Here is a 20,717-nt window from a genome sequence, read left to right as displayed (position 1 = left end):
AGACCCAACATCCCAATCCTGGTATATCTAGCAGTCTCGGAAGAAGCGGTCAGCGCGGCCCTAGTGCAGGAAGCCGAGGGCGAGGAGCGACCCATATACTTTGTGAGCCGAACCCTCCACTCGGCCGAGACCCGATATCAGATGATCGAGAAGGTGGCCCTCGCACTCGTCCTCACGGCAAGACGGATGCGCCCCTACTTCCAAAATCACTCCATAACTGTAAGAACCGACTACCCTATTTTTAAAATTTTATCTAAACCGGACCTTGCAGGGAGGATGATAGGATGGTCGGTCGAACTCTCCGAGTTCGACATACGTTATGAGCCGAGGGGCGCCATCAAGTCTCAATGCTTGGTCGACTTTTCGGCCGAGCTGACACCATTGCCCACCCTCTCGGCCGGTTGGACTCTCTACGTAGACGGCTCCTCAAATAAAACAGCGTGTGGAGCGGGAGTTGTCCTAGAGGGGCCGGGCGACCTCCTCCTGGAACAAGCCCTCCAGTTCGGATTTCGGGCGACCAACAACCAGGCCGAGTACGAGGCCTTGCTGGCCGGGCTAAACCTAGCCTACGACATGGGAGCGCGCGAGGTTACATGCAAAAGCGACTCCCAGGTGATGGTCGGCCAAGTCAATGGAGACTTCGAGGTTAAAGAACCTTTGCTGCAGCGATACTACCACGCGGCCAAAAACAGTATCGCCCGCTTCAGCAAAGCACCCTTGCAACACATACCGCGAGAGGACAACAAGAGGGCCGACATCCTGTCCAAGCTCTCGGTCGCCAAAAAGAAGAGCCATTAGAGGTCGGTCATACAAATATGGCTGAGACACCCGAGTGTGACAGAGGCCGAGGCCGAGTGTCTAGTTGTAGAAGAAGAAGAGGCTGAGGCCGACAACTGGATGACACCCGTCATCCAATACCTGACGGACGGCACGTGCACGGCCGACCAAGAGAAGGCGATGAAGCAACAATGCGCCCGGTACACCATGATCAACAAAGACCTGTATCGGAAAGGCTACTCAACCCCCCTGCTAAAATGCATAACCAACAAAAGGGCCGAGTACATCCTGGCCGAGATCCATGAAGGAGTCTGCGGAAATCACGCCGGGGCAAGGACTATGGCCGCCAAGATCTTGAGAGCCGGCTACTACTGGCCGACCGTACAGGGCGACTGTGCTGAATACGTCAAGAAATGTGCCAAGTGCCAAGAATTCGGCCCCCTCCTCCACACCAGGCCGGAAGAACTGCACAGCATCATCTCCCCGTGGCCGTTCGCCATGTGGGGGCTGGACATTATCGGTCCATTCTCCCCAGGGAAGGGGCAGACCAAATTCCTCCTGGTGGGAGTCGACTACTTCACCAAATGGATCGAGGCCGAGCCCCTCGCCTCCATCTCGGCGAAGAATGTACAAAACTTCGTATGGAGGAGCATAGTCTGCCGATTCGGCGTCCCGCACACAATAGTAACTGACAATGGCCGACAGTTCATCGACCGAGGCCTGCAGTCCTTCTATGACGACCTGGGCATCAAGTCCATCATGGCCTCGGTGGAACACCCACAAACCAATGGGCAGGCCGAGGCCGCCAACAAGGTCATACTCAACGAACTGAAGAAGCGTCTGGGCAAAGCAAAGGGTCGATGGACCGAGGAGCTGATCGAGGTACTTTGGGCGTACAGGTGCACCCCCCAAACTACCACACAAGAGACACCCTACAGCCTGACGTACGGGACCGAGGCAATGATCCCAGTTGAGGTGGCCAAGCCCACCATACGACGGCAGATGTTCGATCTCACCCTAAACGAGGAAAGCCTAGCGGTCAACCTCGACCTGGTAAGTGAGATGCGTGACAAAAGCAAGATTCGAGAGGCTGCCTGCAAAGCCAGGGCGTCCAGACGGTACAACACCAAAGTCCGGCCGAGATGTTTCCAAAAGGGTGATCTCGTCTGGAGAATGCGCAGCGACGCCAGAAAAAATGAAGGGAAATTCTCATCCAACTGGGAGGGGCCTTTCCGAATCCGAGAAGTCGCACAAGGAGGAGCCTATCATCTAGAATGGCTTTCAGGAAAAAATGTACCGAGGACGTGGAATGCCACGCACCTCAAGTTCTATTACAGCTAAAATCTATAAAAATACGCACTTTTTCCCCACCCAACCAAGGAGGTTTTAACGAGGCGTTTTCATCAAAGTGTTGGAAATATTCTACCGAACGTCCACTTGCTCGATTCACATCGCAAGTGCCGACATACCGAACGCCCACTTGCTCGATTAACATCGCAAGTGCCGCCCCACCGAACGCCCACTTGCTCGATTAACATCGCAAGTGCCGGCCCACCGAACGCCCACTTGCTCGATTAACATCGCAAGTGCCGGCCCACCGAACGCCCACTTGCTCGAATAACATCGCAAGTGTCGGTATGCCGATCACCCACATTTCACGTGCTCGAATCCAACATTCGCTAATAGTGGCCGATCACCCACATTTCACGCGCTCGAATCCAACATTCGCTAATAATGGCCGATCGCCCACCCTTCACGCGCACGAACCCAACATTCGTTAATAGTGGCCGGTCGCCCTTATTTTACTTGCTCGAATTTTAACATTCGCAATTTATGGCCGATCGCCCATATCTTAATTGCTCGAATCTAACATTCGCAATTTATGGCCGATCGCCCATATCTTAATTGCTCGAATCTAACATTCGCAATTTTATGGCCGATCGCCCTTATCTTAATTGTTCGAATTTAACATTCGCAATTTTATGGCCGATCGCCCTTATTTTACTTGCTCGAATTTTAACATTCGCAATTTTATGGCCGATCGCCCTTATCTTAATTGCTCGAATTTTAACATTCGCAATTTTATGGTCGATCGCCCTTATCTTAATTGCTCGAATTTTAACATTCGCAATTTTATGGCCGATCGCCCTTATCTTAATTGCTCAAATTTAACATTCCCAATTTTATGGCCGATCGCCCATATTTTGATTGCTCGAAATTAACATTCCCAATTTTATGGCCGGTCGCCCTCATTTTACTTGCTAGAATTTAACAAAAATTTATGGCTGGCGCCCGAACGAATGGCTGGCCGACTGTTCAAAACTTCTCAAATTTCATGCCAAACTCTGATAAAAGAAAAGATGGACGATGTGTTGATAAAAATGAAAAAAGCACCGGGCGATACATCAAAAACAAAATAAGAAGGCCACGCCCCAGCCTCGGAAGATGCTAAAAAAGGAAAAGGCCACAACCCGACCAAAGGCAAACCTAATCCTGAATATTAATGCATCCATCCTCCTCAGCCTCGACCTCCTTACCCCGAACCTCAGCCTCCCCCTCCTCGGTCGCAGCCGGTTCAGTTTCTTGAGCAGTTAAGGCGGCCACTTCAGCACTTGGCATCAATCGACCCTGGTAGACCTCACAGTCAAGGTCAAACTCACCAGTGGTCGGCGGTCCGCCATAAAGCACGTGCGCTTGACGCACGGCCCTTTCAAAGCACTGTTTCAGCAATTCCTCGGCCTCTTCATAGTTTTCATCAAGCTCGGCCTCGGCTTGCTCCTTGGCATGTTGAAGGGCGGCCATCTCAATGGTCGAGGCAGAGAGCTGCTTATCTCTCTCCTCGACCAGCTCCTTCAATTTGGCAATTTCAGCAGCCGCCCTCAACCTCTCGGCCTCCAGCTGCCGCTTCGCCTCGGCCGCCTCCTTGTACGCCAACTCCTTCTCGGCCGCCTCCGTAGCAATCAGGGCCGATAGGGTGGTGTTGGCAGCCAAAGATTGCTCCAAGTCATGGTTGGCCTCGGACAGCTTGTGCTCCAAGGCCGACACCTCCTCGGCCAACAAGCCCACTCTGAAAGAGGACGACCGAGCGGCACATCAATTCAAAACCACTCTTTAGGAGGTCCGAGGGGGAGACGTCTTGAAGGGAGTCTCGGGCCTCATCTGGAATAGCGACGCGAACTCTTCGAGAAAATCGATACCCACCCCCCAAGAGGTCGAAAGGGGTGGGCGCTGCCCGAGCGTCGACTTCCGATGGCCCGGCTGCCCCGCGCACCAAAGGACCGGGCGAGCTTGTCACTGCCTCGGCTGTCACTCGCCGAGAAGGAGGGGGCGTCGGCATTGACCCGGGTGATCGAGTGGTGGTGGCAATGTTGCTAACGTCCCTCGGACGTTTCTTGGACCTGTGGGAGGGGCCGACCGGCCCCTTGGACTTATGAGAGGAACCAGCCGCCCCTGTATCGCTTGGCGGAGGGATCACCTCTAAACTCCGACGGCCCTTGCGTTCGGCCGCTTTTTGGCGGTGCTTGTCAAGTACACTAACGGCCGCCGGTCGTTCGTTAACCATGATTTCTGCAAAACAAAATTAATAAACAAGTTAGATCACACGCAAGTTAAAAGAGACCGACCGCCCTAGACAAGCCTAAACACATACCCCTCACGGCCGCCCATCGCGCAGACTTGGTATACGCGCCGATCAGCCCCCAGCATGGAAGCTTCCTCGGTAAGGCGTCAAAAAGGGCAAGAACCCCCAACTCGTCCTCACCCTCGGTCGGCCTCGGCCACTCCTTGAAATCACAGGGATTCTAAGTCCAGTATAGGGGGAACCTCGACCGACCGGCTGAGTCAAAAAAGAAGGGGGTCGCCTCGGGACGAATGACGACCTTCACAAACCTCTCTTTGAAACGTTTATACGAGAGGGCGAAGGAGTCAAACAACACCAAACCCGGCCGCCCGGCCAAAGAATGCCAAGCAGCCTTTTAGGCGGGGTGAGACTTATAATAAGAAAGGAAACAAGAGGGGGAGGGATGAAGGCGCATAACATCACACAACAGGCGGAAGGCCTGAAGGGACGCCCAGGTATTCGGGTGAACCTGGGTAGGAGCCACGTTAAGCGTCCGAAGGACGCCCATCGTAAACTCATCGAAAGGGAGAGAAACATAAAGGTCTTTGAAAAAACAGGCATACATATAAAAAAATGGGGGACCAACACCTGGCCGCCCCAAACACACGCTTTCGGCCACCCCACAAGGCAAGACGTCGAAGTAACTCGAGTACTCTTCCGCCTTTAAGACCGGATGACGGGCCAAGAACTTGGCCACAGACAACTCGGTCCCATAGAGGGACGAGATCTCGACCACTCGAGGATCCACCCAGCTAAGATCCTCCAAAGGAATAGCTGCCAGGGGAGAGCCCGACCGACCAACAACATCAGCCGGGATATCCATCAGAAGAGAATCTGATCAATCAATAGCGTTGGCCGAGACATCCCCCCTTACAACCTCTACCCGGGGCGACACCTCGGCCACCCCAACCGAGGTAGGCTCGGCAGAGGAGGGGGAAGAAGAAGAAAAAGAGGAAGAGGAAGATGACGACGACTTTTCAAAACGGGGAGGGCGACCGAGAGAAGGGGAAGAATGGTCGGACGAAGAAGACGTTGGCCGAGACACGGTCGACATCACTAACCTTGTAAATAAATGGACGAGACCGAACCTAGTAAGAATGGGCGAGAAGTCGCTCGGATCTCAGCAATGGGCGAATGATCACTCGGCTGCCAAGAAAAAACTCACGAATGCAAATGAGGGACCTCGACGCTGGTAGACCCCTATTTATAGGGCCCATGGGCCTCGGAATGCGAAACGTCAAACCAATCTCCACCGTTAGATCTTGTAGATCTAACGGCCCACGAACTCCCCCGCCCAAAAAACCCCTCATCAATGCACGTCATGTCGCGCCGCCTGAAGTCACGTCACGCCGCCTAGTCATGTCGTACCTCGAGAAATGAAACGCCCGCGCGACCAAGGGAGACCGACCGACTCCCATCATCAAAGACTCATCGGACATATCTGGCACATCTGCCCTTGAGCCTGGGGAGCAAGTGTACCGGTACCGGGCGAGACTGGGACCCACCTGGCTGCCCGATGCCCAGTCAACCTGCCCGAGTGACCGAAGGCTGAGACCCCGTTGAGGACTTGGCCGAAAGACCAAGGGTCCGAGACCTTTTGTAGACTTGGCCGAGAGACCGAGACCGTCGAAGACTCAGCCAAGACGGCCGAAGGCCACGAGTGCTTGGCCGATGGCCGAACCCCATTACAATTAACGCTCAAACCAAGATCAGTGAAGCTAATCCATCACCAGGAATTAGGTAATGCAACCCTAAGCGGTATCCACCTCGATAAACGGGCCCAACAAGGTAGGCCCACTAGAATAATATAAATAGCACGCATTTCAAGGAGTAAGGGATGTCATTATTACTGTTCACCTACCTGAGAGCTAACCACCTGCTTTACTGACTTGAGCGTCGGAGTGCCTTCGCAGGTACCCCCACCATCCGGTGTTCACCCGACGACCGAGTCCCGAGTGCCGAAGGATAAGCAGGAGGACGAGAAGAATCCCAGTTCGTCACCCAGTCATCTGCCCGACCGAAGGAAGGAGAAGAAGACTTCAATAGTTCTCTAGGTCCCATCTTCCTAGCAGGAACATATATAAAACACTCCAAATTGAAGTTAAAATCAGTGATTAAATAAAACAGAATAAAAACCATTAGCTGCATAATAAAACTGACAATATTCAGAACCTTTGATAATGCTTACAAGATATCCTTTCATAATTATTTACACTAAGGGACTGCATAAAACAACCCCATCATCATGTCACATCAGAAGGGTTGAATATAATTGTCATTTTGTCATTGCATGTCCTTGTATTGGCTTACTTTATTTGAAACAAATTAGTTAAACTTGAAGATATATATAACTGTGCCTTTATTTCTTTTAGGTTAACTGGGATTTGTTCATTGCAATAAGAGGTGGAGGGAAAAATGATGGTAACTGTATTGTGTACAAGTATTATGAACAAAAGTTTATGTCTCTGTTTTTTCTTCTTAAGTGATTCAATTATGAATAAGATGGACCTACATGGCCATCTGTTGTGTGTGATGAAGTTAGATATGTTCTGTATGTATGTGAGTTGCTGAAGTTAAATACTCTGAAGATTCAACTTCGTAACAATGTCATCTCTGCCACCCCTCCTTTTCAAAAAAGTGTGTTTGATTTGAGACTTAATAAATTTTATGTTCATCCATTATTTACTGTTATTTGGAGTTCAGTCCCTTATCTTCTTTTTTTTATTAATTATTTTTGTATCAACAAGAATATTAGAGCTTGTATAGTTTACCTAGGCTTCATGAATTCACAAAACATACTTAACTTCTCATTAGACAGCCACCAACGCAACCGCAAAAGCCACCATTATTTCATTTATTATTTTCTACACCTTGACTAGGAGATATTTGCTCAAAAATTCCTCACAATTTTGTTACCACTTCTTTTCTTTTAGAAAGGAAGACAATAATATTTTTTATTTTCTTTCGGGACATTAATTTTTTATTAAAAATACATTTGAATCAAATATAAAATTACATACAGTTTAATTTGAACATAAAAAAATTTAAACCAAATCAAATTAAACCACAACAAATCAGTTTGGTTTGATTTGGATTAGTTTTACAATTTTATTAAATATTTTTTTATTAGTAGAATTTGTTTACACATAACAATTTTATTTTTTTATTAATAAAGGAATCAAAATAAAATATAAAGACATAAGAGATGTTTATGTTTTTACAACAAAGAAAAAATAAAGAACAAATGTGGTTATATTACATTTATACATTATAGCTTAAATATTAGTTAACTCTTGGATCAATGTTGCGAATTTGGCAAGTATATCAAATCATACAACAAGTTAAATTTAAAATCTGAGTATAGTTTTCCCAACATATTAAAGTATTTTTTTGTTGTCTTAACATTTTCCTTCAAATACTTTACTTTAATATTGTGTATGAAAGTGACTTGAATCATGAAACATAATTTGAAATTAAATCAAGTTTCTCTTAATTCCTTTTGCTCCTTGACGCATAAAATGGTATGACAATTTTGTAGAAAAAATTTACGTCTCTAAAAGTAGTTTCTCTTGGATCCCCTTGAATATTATGATTTGTGCAATAATAGAACTACAAAAGGAGTCATAAACAACACAAAATTGTTTGCAGAAAAGAAAAATACGGTTGTTGTGTGTTTTGGTTCGTAAAAGTAATATAAAGGAAGAAAAGAAGAAACAAACAAATACCTGAATTGGAATCAAGAAATATGTTTGCTACGTAGTTATGGCGAAACTGCGACTGTAAAACATCGTTATGTAATTACTTGGTGAAGGAGAAAAGAAATCGTGTATGACCATCAGTATCATTTAATAATAGCCACCAGTACATGTTGATTTTATAGAAAATACACGACATCCATCAGATGACCTCCATCATATGCACCAACTAGATACTGTCATTAGATGATTCACCAGATGAAGAAAAAATAGACAACAAACTCATGCTGCTGATTGAACAGGGCATATCCTTTTTTGTACCTAGATGGAAGAAAAATAAGCTATTAAATGAGAATAACACTGAAAATGATCCAACACAAACTTCTATCATTTGCAACAAGGGCAAAAAAAATTTCAACTGTTCCATATTATGTGATGACCAAGAAGAATAATCTATTACACAAAATGCCATGAAGCATGAAAACTTGGAAACAAAGTGAGGCTCATGCAGGTGCAGCACTCAAGTTTTGACCACTAGATTTGCTTTTGCGGCCCCAAACAGGAGTGGTCTCAATAAGTTGATGAGGCACAAGTCGTCTCTCCCGCTTAGTTAGTTTCTTGAAGTTGTGAACTCTCAGCCTAGCTATATCAGCCTCTTCTTCCGCAGTTATCTCTCTCACTACAATTGTTAGCCTGCATTCTGGTCTCATTATGAGTCCTGATCTTCCTTTGGCATGGTAGGCAAGTCTCTTTTTGAAATATCCCTTTCCTACAAATGCTTCCGCTGTAAGAAACAACAAACGGGATAATCAGAGATAGAACAATTAAGCCTTGAATCACTAGTTGAGGTCAGCTATATAGATTAAACAATGTTGCCATGTTCTATTGTAATTCATGTAACAAAACGACTTCACTTCTAATAATTTTGAACTTCAAAATATTACCTACTAGGAGACGTTCTGGATCTAACCCGTGATTGTGAGAGGCATTTGCTCGGGCTGAATGAATAACCTACAATGTGTAGGATTTTAAAACAAATGCTACCAATTTTGCTTTACCATATAGAAGGTAATAGAATATAACCTTTCTCTCCACTCAAAATGAACATAACTCGAATCCAAATAATCATAAATTGTTGTGTTAAATGCAGACAAAAATGCATGGAAGAGCGAGGATACTTTAGAATTTATATTGGTGTTATGATTGGGAAAGTTGTAAAATGGCCAGGAAATGGGGCAAAGATATTGAGAAAAAATATCACTAAAATCTGATGCATTCAAAGAGGAACTTTGAAAGCAATTAAAATTATAGATTTTGCAATCTTGTCAAATAAGGTGACAGTAAAAGACAACTGGTGTTACTACCTGATAAACAGTTTTTGCTGCTCGTTTTATCGTCAATTCCAACTGCATCAATGCATCTTTAACAAGCATACCACGAACCAGAGCAGCAACTAAGTTGACCTTCTTTGGACTCTAAAATACCATAGAAGACAGGGTATGTAAAAAGTGTAATCAGTCAGACATGAACCAGACCCTTAAACAATCCATTTAGTTTACACATCAAGCCAAGGTATTCCAATAGCTTAAAAAATATGTTCTAACTTGTCCGCAAAAATTGATAACAGAGAAGATTCTTTAAAAAAAACTATGCAAGGGCACCACATAAATCAAATAAAGCATTATAACTTTTTAATACTCCTATTATAGCTATGTTGAATATACTTGTAAAATGATACACTGATACTTGTTTATATTGTCAAATCAATGGTTTTCTTTGAGCCTGCATTAGTGCTTGCTAGAAAACCAAACGCACAAATGTGTGGGAACATTAAAGGTTAGAAATGGAGAAATAAAACAATATAGTAGATACAGTAAAAGAAAGATTGGTAAGTAGAACTAGGATGGGGAACTAAGAAACTTGGGGGCAAAATGGAATATAATTATTTGAATGTTATATAGAGACACGTTCAACCTTAATATTTTTATTTATCTAACAGATTAGGATCATTTGGACACCCATGGGGGCAAATGTCCATAGATTTAGCTCCTCTAAAGTGAGAGGAATTCAATTCAGCACAAACAATTGCTGATTAAAATATTGAAAGTTGAGATTGCAATTAACTTCAGAATTTGTTACTGTTGGAATCGCTCCTAACTTGCCTAAGTTACAACCTCATTGGGGATTGCCTAAATTGTAACCTCAAAGGAGACATGACTAAAGTAGAGTATACGATGCAAACATTGATTTATAAGTCATTTTTATGAGCTTGAGTTAAACTTATACCCAAAGATTAGAAATTAGACATGTACTTGATTGATTTTGTCACAACAGTTATAACTACACTTTATTGGCTTGGTTTTGCTACCTAAATGATGATGGCTTAGTCTCACATTGTTTAGTGATATGACTAAAGTACAGTACACAAGTGGAGTGGGTCCAAACCTTGATTTACAAGCCAGTTTTATAAAATTAGGTTAGACTTATACCCAAAGTTAGGAGTTACACGTGCACTTGACTTTGTCAAAACACTCAACTGTTGATTGTTCAATCAACAGTTATAAGTGTACTTTATTAGCTTGGTTGTAGAAGTACAAAGAATTGTTTAAAAGTATGTCATTTGGGTTTACATATTCACCTCTTTTTCATCATTATTATGCCATATATATAGCAGTTCTGAAATGATATCAAAGATGTAAAGATGGTGCAGTTCTTGCGTTTGGCAGTGGCAGTTGCACTTGGAAAGATGAAACTAGTCCAGTAACAGAGTACAGCAAATTAATTTACTTTCTCCACTCTCGAAATGGTTTTAAAGGAAAAAATAACAGTTTCCATAATAGCATGCAGTTGAATTAGTTTAATTCTTAAAATAAAATTTATTTCTTTTTTAAAAATATTTTTTGCCTTGTCAATAGCACCTCGTGGAGTGGTGCAATCACAGAACAGCATTGTGGAGCAGCGAGAGAATGCTACAAATTGAATAGTGAAATTTCTAAATACATTCATCACATGCATTATACTAAATGAATAAAGTACAATCTGTTTCACTTTTTAAGTAATTAAAAGACTTCTTCTTCAATGTTGCCATGTCTGGTATATTAAATGTTTACAAGTTTTCATATTGTACTTTTCACCACTTAAAATTGGAATCATTTCATTCAAAATTCATTGAATATATACTTGTTCAGGTCTACCAAACATCCTCTTGATGAAGGAAAACCAACTGCTGCATATAAGAAAACCAAAAGCAAACAATCATGAACAGTGATATGCATCTCAAACCTGCTTTATTCCCTTTAATATTGCTTGAACTTTTTCTGGCTTAGTAACAGCTTTCTGCTTCTGGTCTTCACCTTTTGAACTACCCAAAGATGAAACTGGGACTAAAGGTGACAAAACAGGTGTTTCCTCAGATGAATTTGCCAGCAATGGAGTGGTGCTTGAAATTCCCTGAGACGGATATAATCAAGTAATAAAATAAAAAAGATGAGGTTAAGAAGAGGGTATGATCAGGGTAGCAAAGCACCAACAATCATAGAGAGACATAAAATTATGAATTTTATAACACTAGCTCAGTAACCCCCGAGGTTTTAGTTTGATGAGTTGGGAAATATTAAATATGAACAAACCTGTTTATTAAAATCTCCAAACATAATTGAGTATGATCACAAAGTCTAAGAAAGTGTTTGCACAATTTAGCGAGCAGCAACAAGAATTGTTGTGAAGGTGATTTTGTTTTGACGTAAAAAAGAAATTCATAAAGAAAAAAAAAGTGCTATACAAATATAGGAGGATAAGATATCCCTGACAAGACAACTAATTAAAGAAAAAATGAAAAAGAACCAACAAAACAGAAATTAAGACTAACAGCATCCAACCCACTTAAAAAACCATGTATCTAGTACAAAAGAGAAGCCAAAAAAACTTATTCTTTAGCAAAACATTCGGGTGGCCAACCTCAAAAACATTATTCTTTCCCAAATCCTTTTCTTACAACTTTGTCAACTATTGCGGCAGCTATGTGGTTGCAGACTCCTGTGCCTCTGGAAGGGTCGAGGATCACATTCTCTGAACTGTAATAGTTGAATTGAAACACTAACATATTCTAAGAGAGATTGTATGTCTTGAGTTTAGCTATGATTCAGATTACCAAAAGTTAAATTCCTAGATTATATAATAATCCTGAAGAAAACAAAAAATATAGAGTGATTCTGTTAAGAGGGAATATTATAGAGGCATGGAAAGACCTCAATGACAGAGAAGCCAACCCAAATATCTTGCCCAAATGTTTTGGGAAAGAATAAGGTTTTTGTGTCTCGTGTTTGCAGACTCCTGTACTAACTTACCCAAAACCATTTGCTTTCCATCTTATCTTTTTTTGTTGACTTGAGCCAACTAATCCAAAAAAATTTAGATATTATGTGAAAACTCAAAAATGGTTTGTAAGTAACACACCTCCTCATGGAAGCCCTTTGGGAGTTTGAAGTGTTGATAATGCACAAATGCCCATCCAACGTTGTGCTTAAATTTAACTTAAGCCTAGTGAACTGCCAGACAGGATTGAACTTTTCACTTGGCCATAATACGATATCCCAAAGGCTATTCTATCAGGTAAAGGCTAGTGAACAAATTCATATCTAACCTTTACCAACTTAACACATAGTCTTCAATCCACCCATACCAGACCAGAACAATTCTAGTATAATTTACTTCTAAAGTCAAAGCAGCAGGAAAGATGTTAGAGGGGAATGCTCAACAATTTAAACTGAAAGATGGAATTCAACCACCTAAAGATTATAAGCTCCTTTCAAATTACCCAGATGTTTAGAAACCTAATGAATAAACGGATCCAAAGAGGAAAAGCTTTTGGATTTTGTCATAAAGGATACCCAAGTTAAACCAAACTCCATTGAGAGATTTGATTAGCAACCATAGAAGCAAGGGATTTGCGCTCATCATTTAACACTAAAATGCCAGCCAAACTGCTTTTCTTAACTAATATTTTCGTTTTGCATGACCTCACATGATTGGGTTGTGTAGCTGTGGGTAACTGTACATGGCTGCATGGCATGGCATCTTTTCTGTTATTTTCTTTTTCTTCTCTCTGTAACAAGCTTTCTTTTCTGTTAATTCCTCCTATTTCCAAGATTTTCTCTTATGTTGCGCAGCAGCAAGAACATCAACTAATGGGTAATACTTTTGTTGTTGCTATTACCAAAAACAATGTTGTTAACTCCTCTTCTCCCTCTCTTCACTGCACTCACTATGCACGGTCAGGACATACTGAGAATATTTGCTACTGGAAACATGGTTTCCCCTCCACTAATGACAACAAAGGGACATGTATTTCCTCCACTAAGACCAATAAGATCAGAACGGATTGTGGGAGAACGGGACATATTGTAGAAGTTTGTTACCAGAAACAGTTTTCCTCCAGAACAAAAGTCTTAAAATGCAAAGAATCTCATGTGAACAACACTGTGGCTGGTTATATTGGGGCCACTGAATCTGATCACCAGCAAACTTCAGACTCAAGATTTTCATTTCACTCCTCAGCAGTATCAAGCCTTGATGTCTTTAATACAATAGTCCACTCAAGGCAAATCAGCTCCTTCTTCCCACATTAACCAAATTGGTTCAATCACTTCTCCCTCCACAGAACCTTCTTCTTCCTCAAATACTGGTTCTGCCTTCAATCCTGTTCATTCACATTAAGTCACTTCTTGGATCCTTGACCCTGATGCTACTCACCATGTATCCTCTTCACTTTCTAATTTTCTTACATATACACTTATTAATCCCATTGATGTGAAATTTCCCACAGGTCCACATGTTCATGCCACTCATTCTAGAACTGTCAAATTTAATGACTCCTTTTACTTAAGTAATGTTTTATATATTCCGGATTTCACTTTCAATTTAATTTGGATATCTAAATTGGTTACCTCTCTTGATTGTCAACTCATTTTCTATTCAAATTCTTGTGTTATCCAGGATATGAAAACCAAATAGAAGATTGGTATACTTGATGTGAATGATAATCTTTACACCATGACTACTGCTCTTGCCCACCCCTCTTCCCTGTCATCTGTCATGTTCATCCACAATGTCATGTTCAGCCTATCGATTTCTGGGATATTGGCATGGGTCACTTGTCATATGATAGATTGAAAACTATGCAGCAACTTTATCCTTGTATTTCCAGTGACCAACATTTTACATATAATACCTGTCATCATGCTAAACAGAAGAAACTTCCATTCAGTTTAAGTGATTCTTATACATCTCATCCTTTTGATTTAATTCAGATTAATATATGGTAACCATGTTCCAAAGTTTCTCTGCATGGTCACAAGTATTTCCTCACTATTGTAGATTATCAAAGCCATTTTAAATGGACTTTTTTAATGGCTAACAAGGCTGAAACTCGTGCTTATATTAAGAATTTTGTTCATCATATTGAAACACAATTTGAAAAACATGTTAAGGTTATTCAAAAAGACCCTGAACAAAATGGAATTGTAGAGCAAAAACACCAACATCTTTTAAATGTTACACAGGCTCTTCTTTTTTCAATCGGATTTGCCTCCTTCTTTTTGGTGTTTTGCTCTCTTAATGCTGCATATCTTCAATTGCATTCCCACTCCATACTTGCAACATATTTCACCTTTTGAAAAATTGTGTGGCAAACCATGCGATATTACTTCACTTAATGTTTTTTAATACATTTCTTACATCAGTTCCCCCCATAAAGCTCATAGAGGTCAATCCTTGCATTTTCCTTGGTTGCGATGTTGTCTACAAGAGTATTTTTAATCTCTTTTATGAGTAGCTTTATTAACTTTCAATCAGATGAATCTTTAGCCTGAATATAACCTCTCTGAAGGAGACTGAAAACATTGAGAATCCGCTATTCAGTTCCAAGAGACAACCATTGCAATTATTTAGTATACACTAGTTACCTTCAACTGGGTTACTATTATTACTACATACATCATTGCTGGAAGCATAAAATTCATCATAGTACATGAAAATGCTCTCCCTGCCCAGTTCCCACTATTATAGTGGAGAGGTGAAGAAGGTGTCTTAGCATCCATTAATTTTAAAGTTTGATAGAATTAATTTTGACAAAAATTATCTTTAAATGGCACTCGTGATTTGAATGTCTGTCCAAAGAACCCCAAACACCCCATTTGACACTCTTGTTTCCCTTTATCTCTCCTTTCACAACATCACCATCACATGTCCCACTTCTCTCTCCCTCTCAGGGTATAAACACCCCAAATGGACGCCCGCAAGACTTTTTCCAAACCATAAATTTTAGTGCCGAAATGATTTAACAAGTCATTCAAAACAAACCCTTAGTTTTACTATACCAGTGATCAAGCGATCAAAACAGAATTTTACCTGATGTTGGAAACAGAGAAAAATGGGTCTTGAGAAACAGGGCAAAGTTGGTGTCGTTCTTGTCCACGCTCTCCCCCCTACCTGACCTATAATACCAAAGCAAGGTTTACCCTAACGAACCCCTTAAAAGCCATAACTTTCACAGAACTAAGGCCACAAAAGTGAAAACACGAAAAACGGGCAATAGAGAAAAGTCTTAACCTTGTGAAAGAGAAGAGGCTAAGCGAGAAATTACAAGGCTTGGAGCTGAAGGATTGGCATGGTGGTGATCCACTACTCGCTTGTGAATGTGACGAAGGAAGGGCAAAATGTGCCTCTGCCACTGCACCATCTTTGGTCTGTGAATGGAACAGAGATAGTGTAGTTAGATACTCAATTAAGAAAAAGAATGCACTGGTTCTGGTGTTTGTGCAGAGATAAAAAATGATGTTGGTAAGAGGGGAAAAAGCGAGAAGATGAACAACGTAAATGGACCATACCAAGGCAATACCTTCGACTGTGTTGTGTTCGTTGTTCAGAGCTAGGGCTACTCGAGCGTGCACATGCCTGTGTTGTTCTTTTTTTTTTCTAAACTACAATTTTGGCACATTATTTTGTAATCGTAATATTAGTCCTTTTTAAATAAATAAATAAATTATAAGATTTAAGCCAGATACAATTTTTAAAAATACTTAATTTAATATGTGAATGTTAAAATAATCTTCATATTAAAATAAATAAACAATAGTCTTATTGGGACGTTGGATAGATGTTAATATTAATACTTTCACAGTTTGTGTTTTCTTTTTTAATTAATATTTTCATAACCAACGTCTTAATTTAGATGATTGATTGATTGAACTAATTTACAAAATTTTCAAAAAATAATCTTAATAAAATAATATAAAAAAACTTATAATATAAAGAATATTTATGAATTACATAATCTGATATAATTATAGAATTTAAAATATATTTATAAATTTTACTATTCAAAATTTTGATCTATGAAGAATTTAAATATTTCTAACACTTCATATGTGTACTACTAAGAAATCATGGAAGAAGAAATATTTTCTACAACTTGTAGGTATGTAGAAATTGGGCCAGTTTTTTGGACTTCCGTGTTCTTAGTTCCGCTATTGTATGGCTGTTTCTTTCTAGGCAATTGCTTCCTGCACCCAACACTTTTGAAACTGCACCCAACACAAATTCAAAAATTTTGAAAATACTTTTTATTCCGAAAATGAAAATTCAGAATAGAAAATAATGCATTCCGAAAAAGTAGATCCAAAAGAGATTATTGTGTTCCAAATATAAAAATATGGAAAAAGAATAATCAAAATCTCATTCCGAATAAAAAAATCCAGAATTGAAAATAATACATTCCGAAAAAATTTATCTAGAAGAGATTATTATGTTCCAAAAAAGGGGTCAAGAATGTAATTTTATTTGTACCCCATTTTTTTAAGGATATTTTTGTTTTTTCTCCTGTTGCAGTTATATGGTGCAAGAAGCAATTGCCTTCTTTCTATACCAATATAGTTTCTCCGGTACACTATGATAGACAAAAAAAACTATTTTATTTTAAAAAAATACATTTTTAATTTTACAATTTTTTTTCCCTTCTATTTACATCTTTTGGATTACATCTTTTGATTGTAAAATATAAAAGGTATTTTTAAGGATGGTAGAATTTGGAAAGTATTTTCTAACTTTTTTTTCATACAAAATTCAAAAATTATTCTTGAATGGAGAAGTACCTTTCAAATTATATATTTTAAAAAATATCTTTCAAATTTTATAATATGAAAATATTTTGTGAATTCTATAATTCGAAAATACCTTTTAGATTTCATATCTAAAATATATATTTTTTTTAACTTACTTTGGATTAAAATACCGTCCAAGTTTTATAATTTGAAATTTTTCCAAACTATCTATTCTGAAATGAAAAAATCAATATAATAAAAGATATTTTTAAAATTTTAAGAAGTATGAGGGTGCAAAACGATTATGGAGGTGCAGCAAGAAAGAGCCCTATTATATACCTTAAAAAATAAAGGGGTTGATATAGCATGTAGCAAATGGTTGACATTTTCATGACCCAACTGAAGTGGTTGATGCATTAAATTAAACAAGGACAAGCATAATCACAAAATACCCAAAGAAGTCAAATGTTCACAACCAAACAAGTGGCTATCATGTAATCCAAGGATGGCTTAAAAGGACCTCATACTTCCAACACACAAAGCTTTTAACTAACCCTTTATTTCTTCCAACCTTCAAAAGGGGAAAATCACAAACTTCTCCCATTCACATTACTTCTAAAACTCAACATATATTTAGACAACAAAAAAAGAAACAAGTGTGAAAATTATAAAAATTATAAATTTGTCACTTGTGAATTTTAAACAGACAAAGTTTATTGTAGACTCTCAGTATTATTTTATTCTTAATTTAATATCTTTATGAATATTCGACACTCCTCTTAAATGATATGTTCATGCTAGACACATGTATCGGACACCGACACTTGTACGACATTTGTAGAATACGTATCGGTAAAGTGTTCAATTCAAAAAATATTTGTTGGATTTTTTACAATTCTAGCATGATTCTAACACAATTTTAAAAAATTAATTTTCTAAAAACTTAAACTTATTGTATAGTTTTTTATTATAATTATAAAAAATAAGGAATAAATCATTTTTAACCAGTCATGAGAAACATATTTCTACTAACAAAAACCGAAACATATTTATGCACATAAATCTTTATTATCAATTTATATAATTCATAATTATACCATATATAAATTCGTGTTCTTGTGTCCTACATTTTAGAGATTATACATATCTCCGTATCTGTGTCCATGTCTATGTCCATGTCCGTGTCGTATCAGTGTCAGTACTTCATAGGTTCATCGTATATTTTTTATAGTTACATATCCCTCAAATTAAAATTGGTCTCAGTTACAAAAATCAATTTATTAGGAATTAATGAAGAATAAAAATGTTAGTGATGGATAAGATGGGTTTTTATTCCGTTTTAAAATAGGGTTGTTTAGCTGATATGAAAATTTTAGAGATTGGTGTGCTATCTCATTCTATATAGTTACTTTTTTGTTATTTAATTTATTATAACATGAACTAATAAATTCCATTTCCGATTGAAATCGCATTATTTTTCATGGGTAAAAACTTCACTCTTTAAATTAAATGTGTCAAATACTCTTTAAATTAAATGTGTCAAATTGGTTTGTGTGCTATATTATGGTATAAAACCCTCTAAAGTATTATTTCAGAGAATATAAAAATGAAGTTAAAAAATATGATAAAAAAACCATATGTGAAGGAATTATTATAAAAAATATTAAATAGAAATCAATTGTAGAGATAAAAATAATATAGAGATTAAAAAAAATATTGTTTTTTAAATTAGTTTTTATTATTGATAAATAATTTTTAAAGAGATATCTATTTAGTTACCAAAGTTTTTTTTATCAAATTTAGAACTTAAATAATTGAATAATAATATTGTTTTTAATTAATTTTGAAGGTGTCATTTTTATTGCAAGGACACAAAGGGAGAGATTGTCATCTTAGATGTGAATTTTCTCATCTCATATATGACTTTAAGAAACTAAAGTTATAATTCAACCTCTCATATTCCCTTATTTGTTTCAAACACATGCATATAAAGAAAACAAGTGATTTTATTCCATGGCTTTTGATTGGTTTGATGGATTTCATTAGTATATATATGATAAAAAGGTTTTTAATTTTATTACTCAGCAAGCATTCATGTGTGGAGTGGAAAATATGATAACAAGATGCCCCTTGTGTTTGTCCTTATAAGGACCTTCATGTGCTTGTAGGACTGCATGTTAATATCAAGTGTTCTTTTAGTTCCTCATTTGAGCTCTCTTGGTCCTTTCATGTCTCTGAATCACAAGACTTTTCTGCTATTATTTTTATTTGATTTGATAGTATAACTGAGTTTCAAGCCTTGCTTTTCTGTTTCACTTGTTTACCTTATATGTAAGTTTTTTTGTGTCACTGACCCTTCCTTTTTTGCTTGCACAACATCAAGGTCCTAGGATAAGATGTGTAAAGTTTTTGTCACATGGGTGTGTTTTGTTTCTCATGAAAATAAACCGATTACATTGGGAAATATTCACCATCCGAAAAGGTTGAACAGTGGAAGAATATTGAGACGAAATAGAAGTGGAAACTTGCTTAAATTTTCAAGGTTTTTGGTTTTTGCTGTTAGTTATAGCAGGCTTTGAACGTTTTTACTTGTAAATGCACATGTTTTCTTTTTACCTAAGAATTTATATTTGTGTAAATTTGAGTAATAATTGGTACTGGTTGTTTTGCTTCTTTGCATGAACATAATGCAATGATAAAAGGTTGGTATTACCGAAGATGCTTACTTTTCCACTCCCAAAATAGCAATATCTACTTCCAAAAGACAAAAAAGGATAACCCCTTCTTCTGTCTAACTTGTTTATTTATGGTTTCTCACATTATTACCAAATACATATTTTACAATATTTTCCACTCATTATTTGTGAATTTATATGGGTTAAAGCATCAATGTTGATCCACCATACAGAAACTAAAACATCTTTTATATTGCCTTTGAATGACTGTATAATAAAAAAAAATCATTAAATAACAACTAATTTTTAAAGATAAAAAATAATTGATTATTATATTAAATAAGTTAGATATTATTTTATAAATTAAAAAAATTATTTATATTTAAAGTAGTTCATATTATTAAAAATTATAAAATATTTTTTAAATTGATATATAATATTAGTTATCAATGTTTTAACTATTAATTACTTTATATTTTAAATTAGTAACTATAAAAATTAATTTAGAATCTAAAATAGTTAGCCGCTAAAACCTTGAAAACTAAGGTTAGATATCAATTTAAAAACTACTTTATAAATTGATATTAATAATAAAAACTACCTTACATACCAGTAGTTTTGTGTGCTGATCAAAAAAAAAAAAAAAACCAGTAGTTTTGTGAGTTTATACATTTGTGAGCGTTTTTCTTCGAAGAGGACACACGTCAAGAGAGGCAGCACGATTATCTTAACCATAAGGGACGTTCACATCATACGAGAAACAACATGAAAAGTATCGGACCAGTGAAAGAGATCACCAACAACAACGATGGAATTTATGCCCAATGGCAATAGCAAAAACAATTGCAACTCA

At 38.4% G+C, this 20,717-nt stretch overlaps 2 protein-coding genes and 1 pseudogene across 10 annotated transcripts in view; 2 read left to right on the top strand and 1 right to left on the bottom strand.

The window, feature by feature from the left end:
- LOC137826729 (uncharacterized) overlaps positions 1 to 7,087 on the top strand; it is a 79,676-nt gene extending 72,589 nt beyond the window's left edge. For all 7 annotated transcript variants that reach the window (XM_090293538.1, XM_068632833.2, XM_068632835.2 and 4 more), the window contains one exon: positions 6,769 to 7,087. The gene's annotated coding sequence lies outside the window, so the exon portion shown is untranslated. The remainder of the gene's footprint in view (positions 1 to 6,768) is intronic.
- Positions 7,088 to 8,458: 1,371 nt separating this feature from the next.
- LOC137824385 (uncharacterized) lies at positions 8,459 to 16,088 on the bottom strand. Of its 2 annotated transcripts, none has more exons than XM_068630020.2 (7): positions 15,978 to 16,088; positions 15,700 to 15,836; positions 15,499 to 15,584; positions 11,374 to 11,541; positions 9,456 to 9,566; positions 9,036 to 9,102; positions 8,459 to 8,875 (listed from the first exon to the last, which is right to left on the bottom strand). In XM_068630020.2, exons 2-7 carry the CDS (start codon positions 15,827 to 15,829, stop codon positions 8,595 to 8,597), a joined length of 843 nt encoding a protein of 280 aa, XP_068486121.1. In that variant the 5' UTR covers positions 15,830 to 15,836; positions 15,978 to 16,088; the 3' UTR covers positions 8,459 to 8,594. The 2 variants fall into 2 exon arrangements, with proteins under 2 accessions (XP_068486121.1, XP_068486122.1); XM_068630021.2 differs by having other exon boundaries at positions 15,989 to 16,088.
- LOC150025364 (uncharacterized) lies at positions 13,116 to 13,806 on the top strand (annotated as a pseudogene). Its single transcript, XR_016515157.1, has one exon. The product of XR_016515157.1 is annotated as an uncharacterized LOC150025364 (transcript).
- Positions 16,089 to 20,717: the final 4,629 nt, after the last annotated feature.

This window comes from Phaseolus vulgaris, chromosome 8 (genome assembly GCF_051622355.1).
Source record: "Phaseolus vulgaris cultivar YP4 chromosome 8, ASM5162235v1, whole genome shotgun sequence".
NCBI classification, from domain to species: domain Eukaryota; kingdom Viridiplantae; phylum Streptophyta; class Magnoliopsida; order Fabales; family Fabaceae; genus Phaseolus; species Phaseolus vulgaris.
Note: the sequence above shows the minus strand (reverse complement) of the source record. Positions and strands in the feature narration are given on the sequence as shown.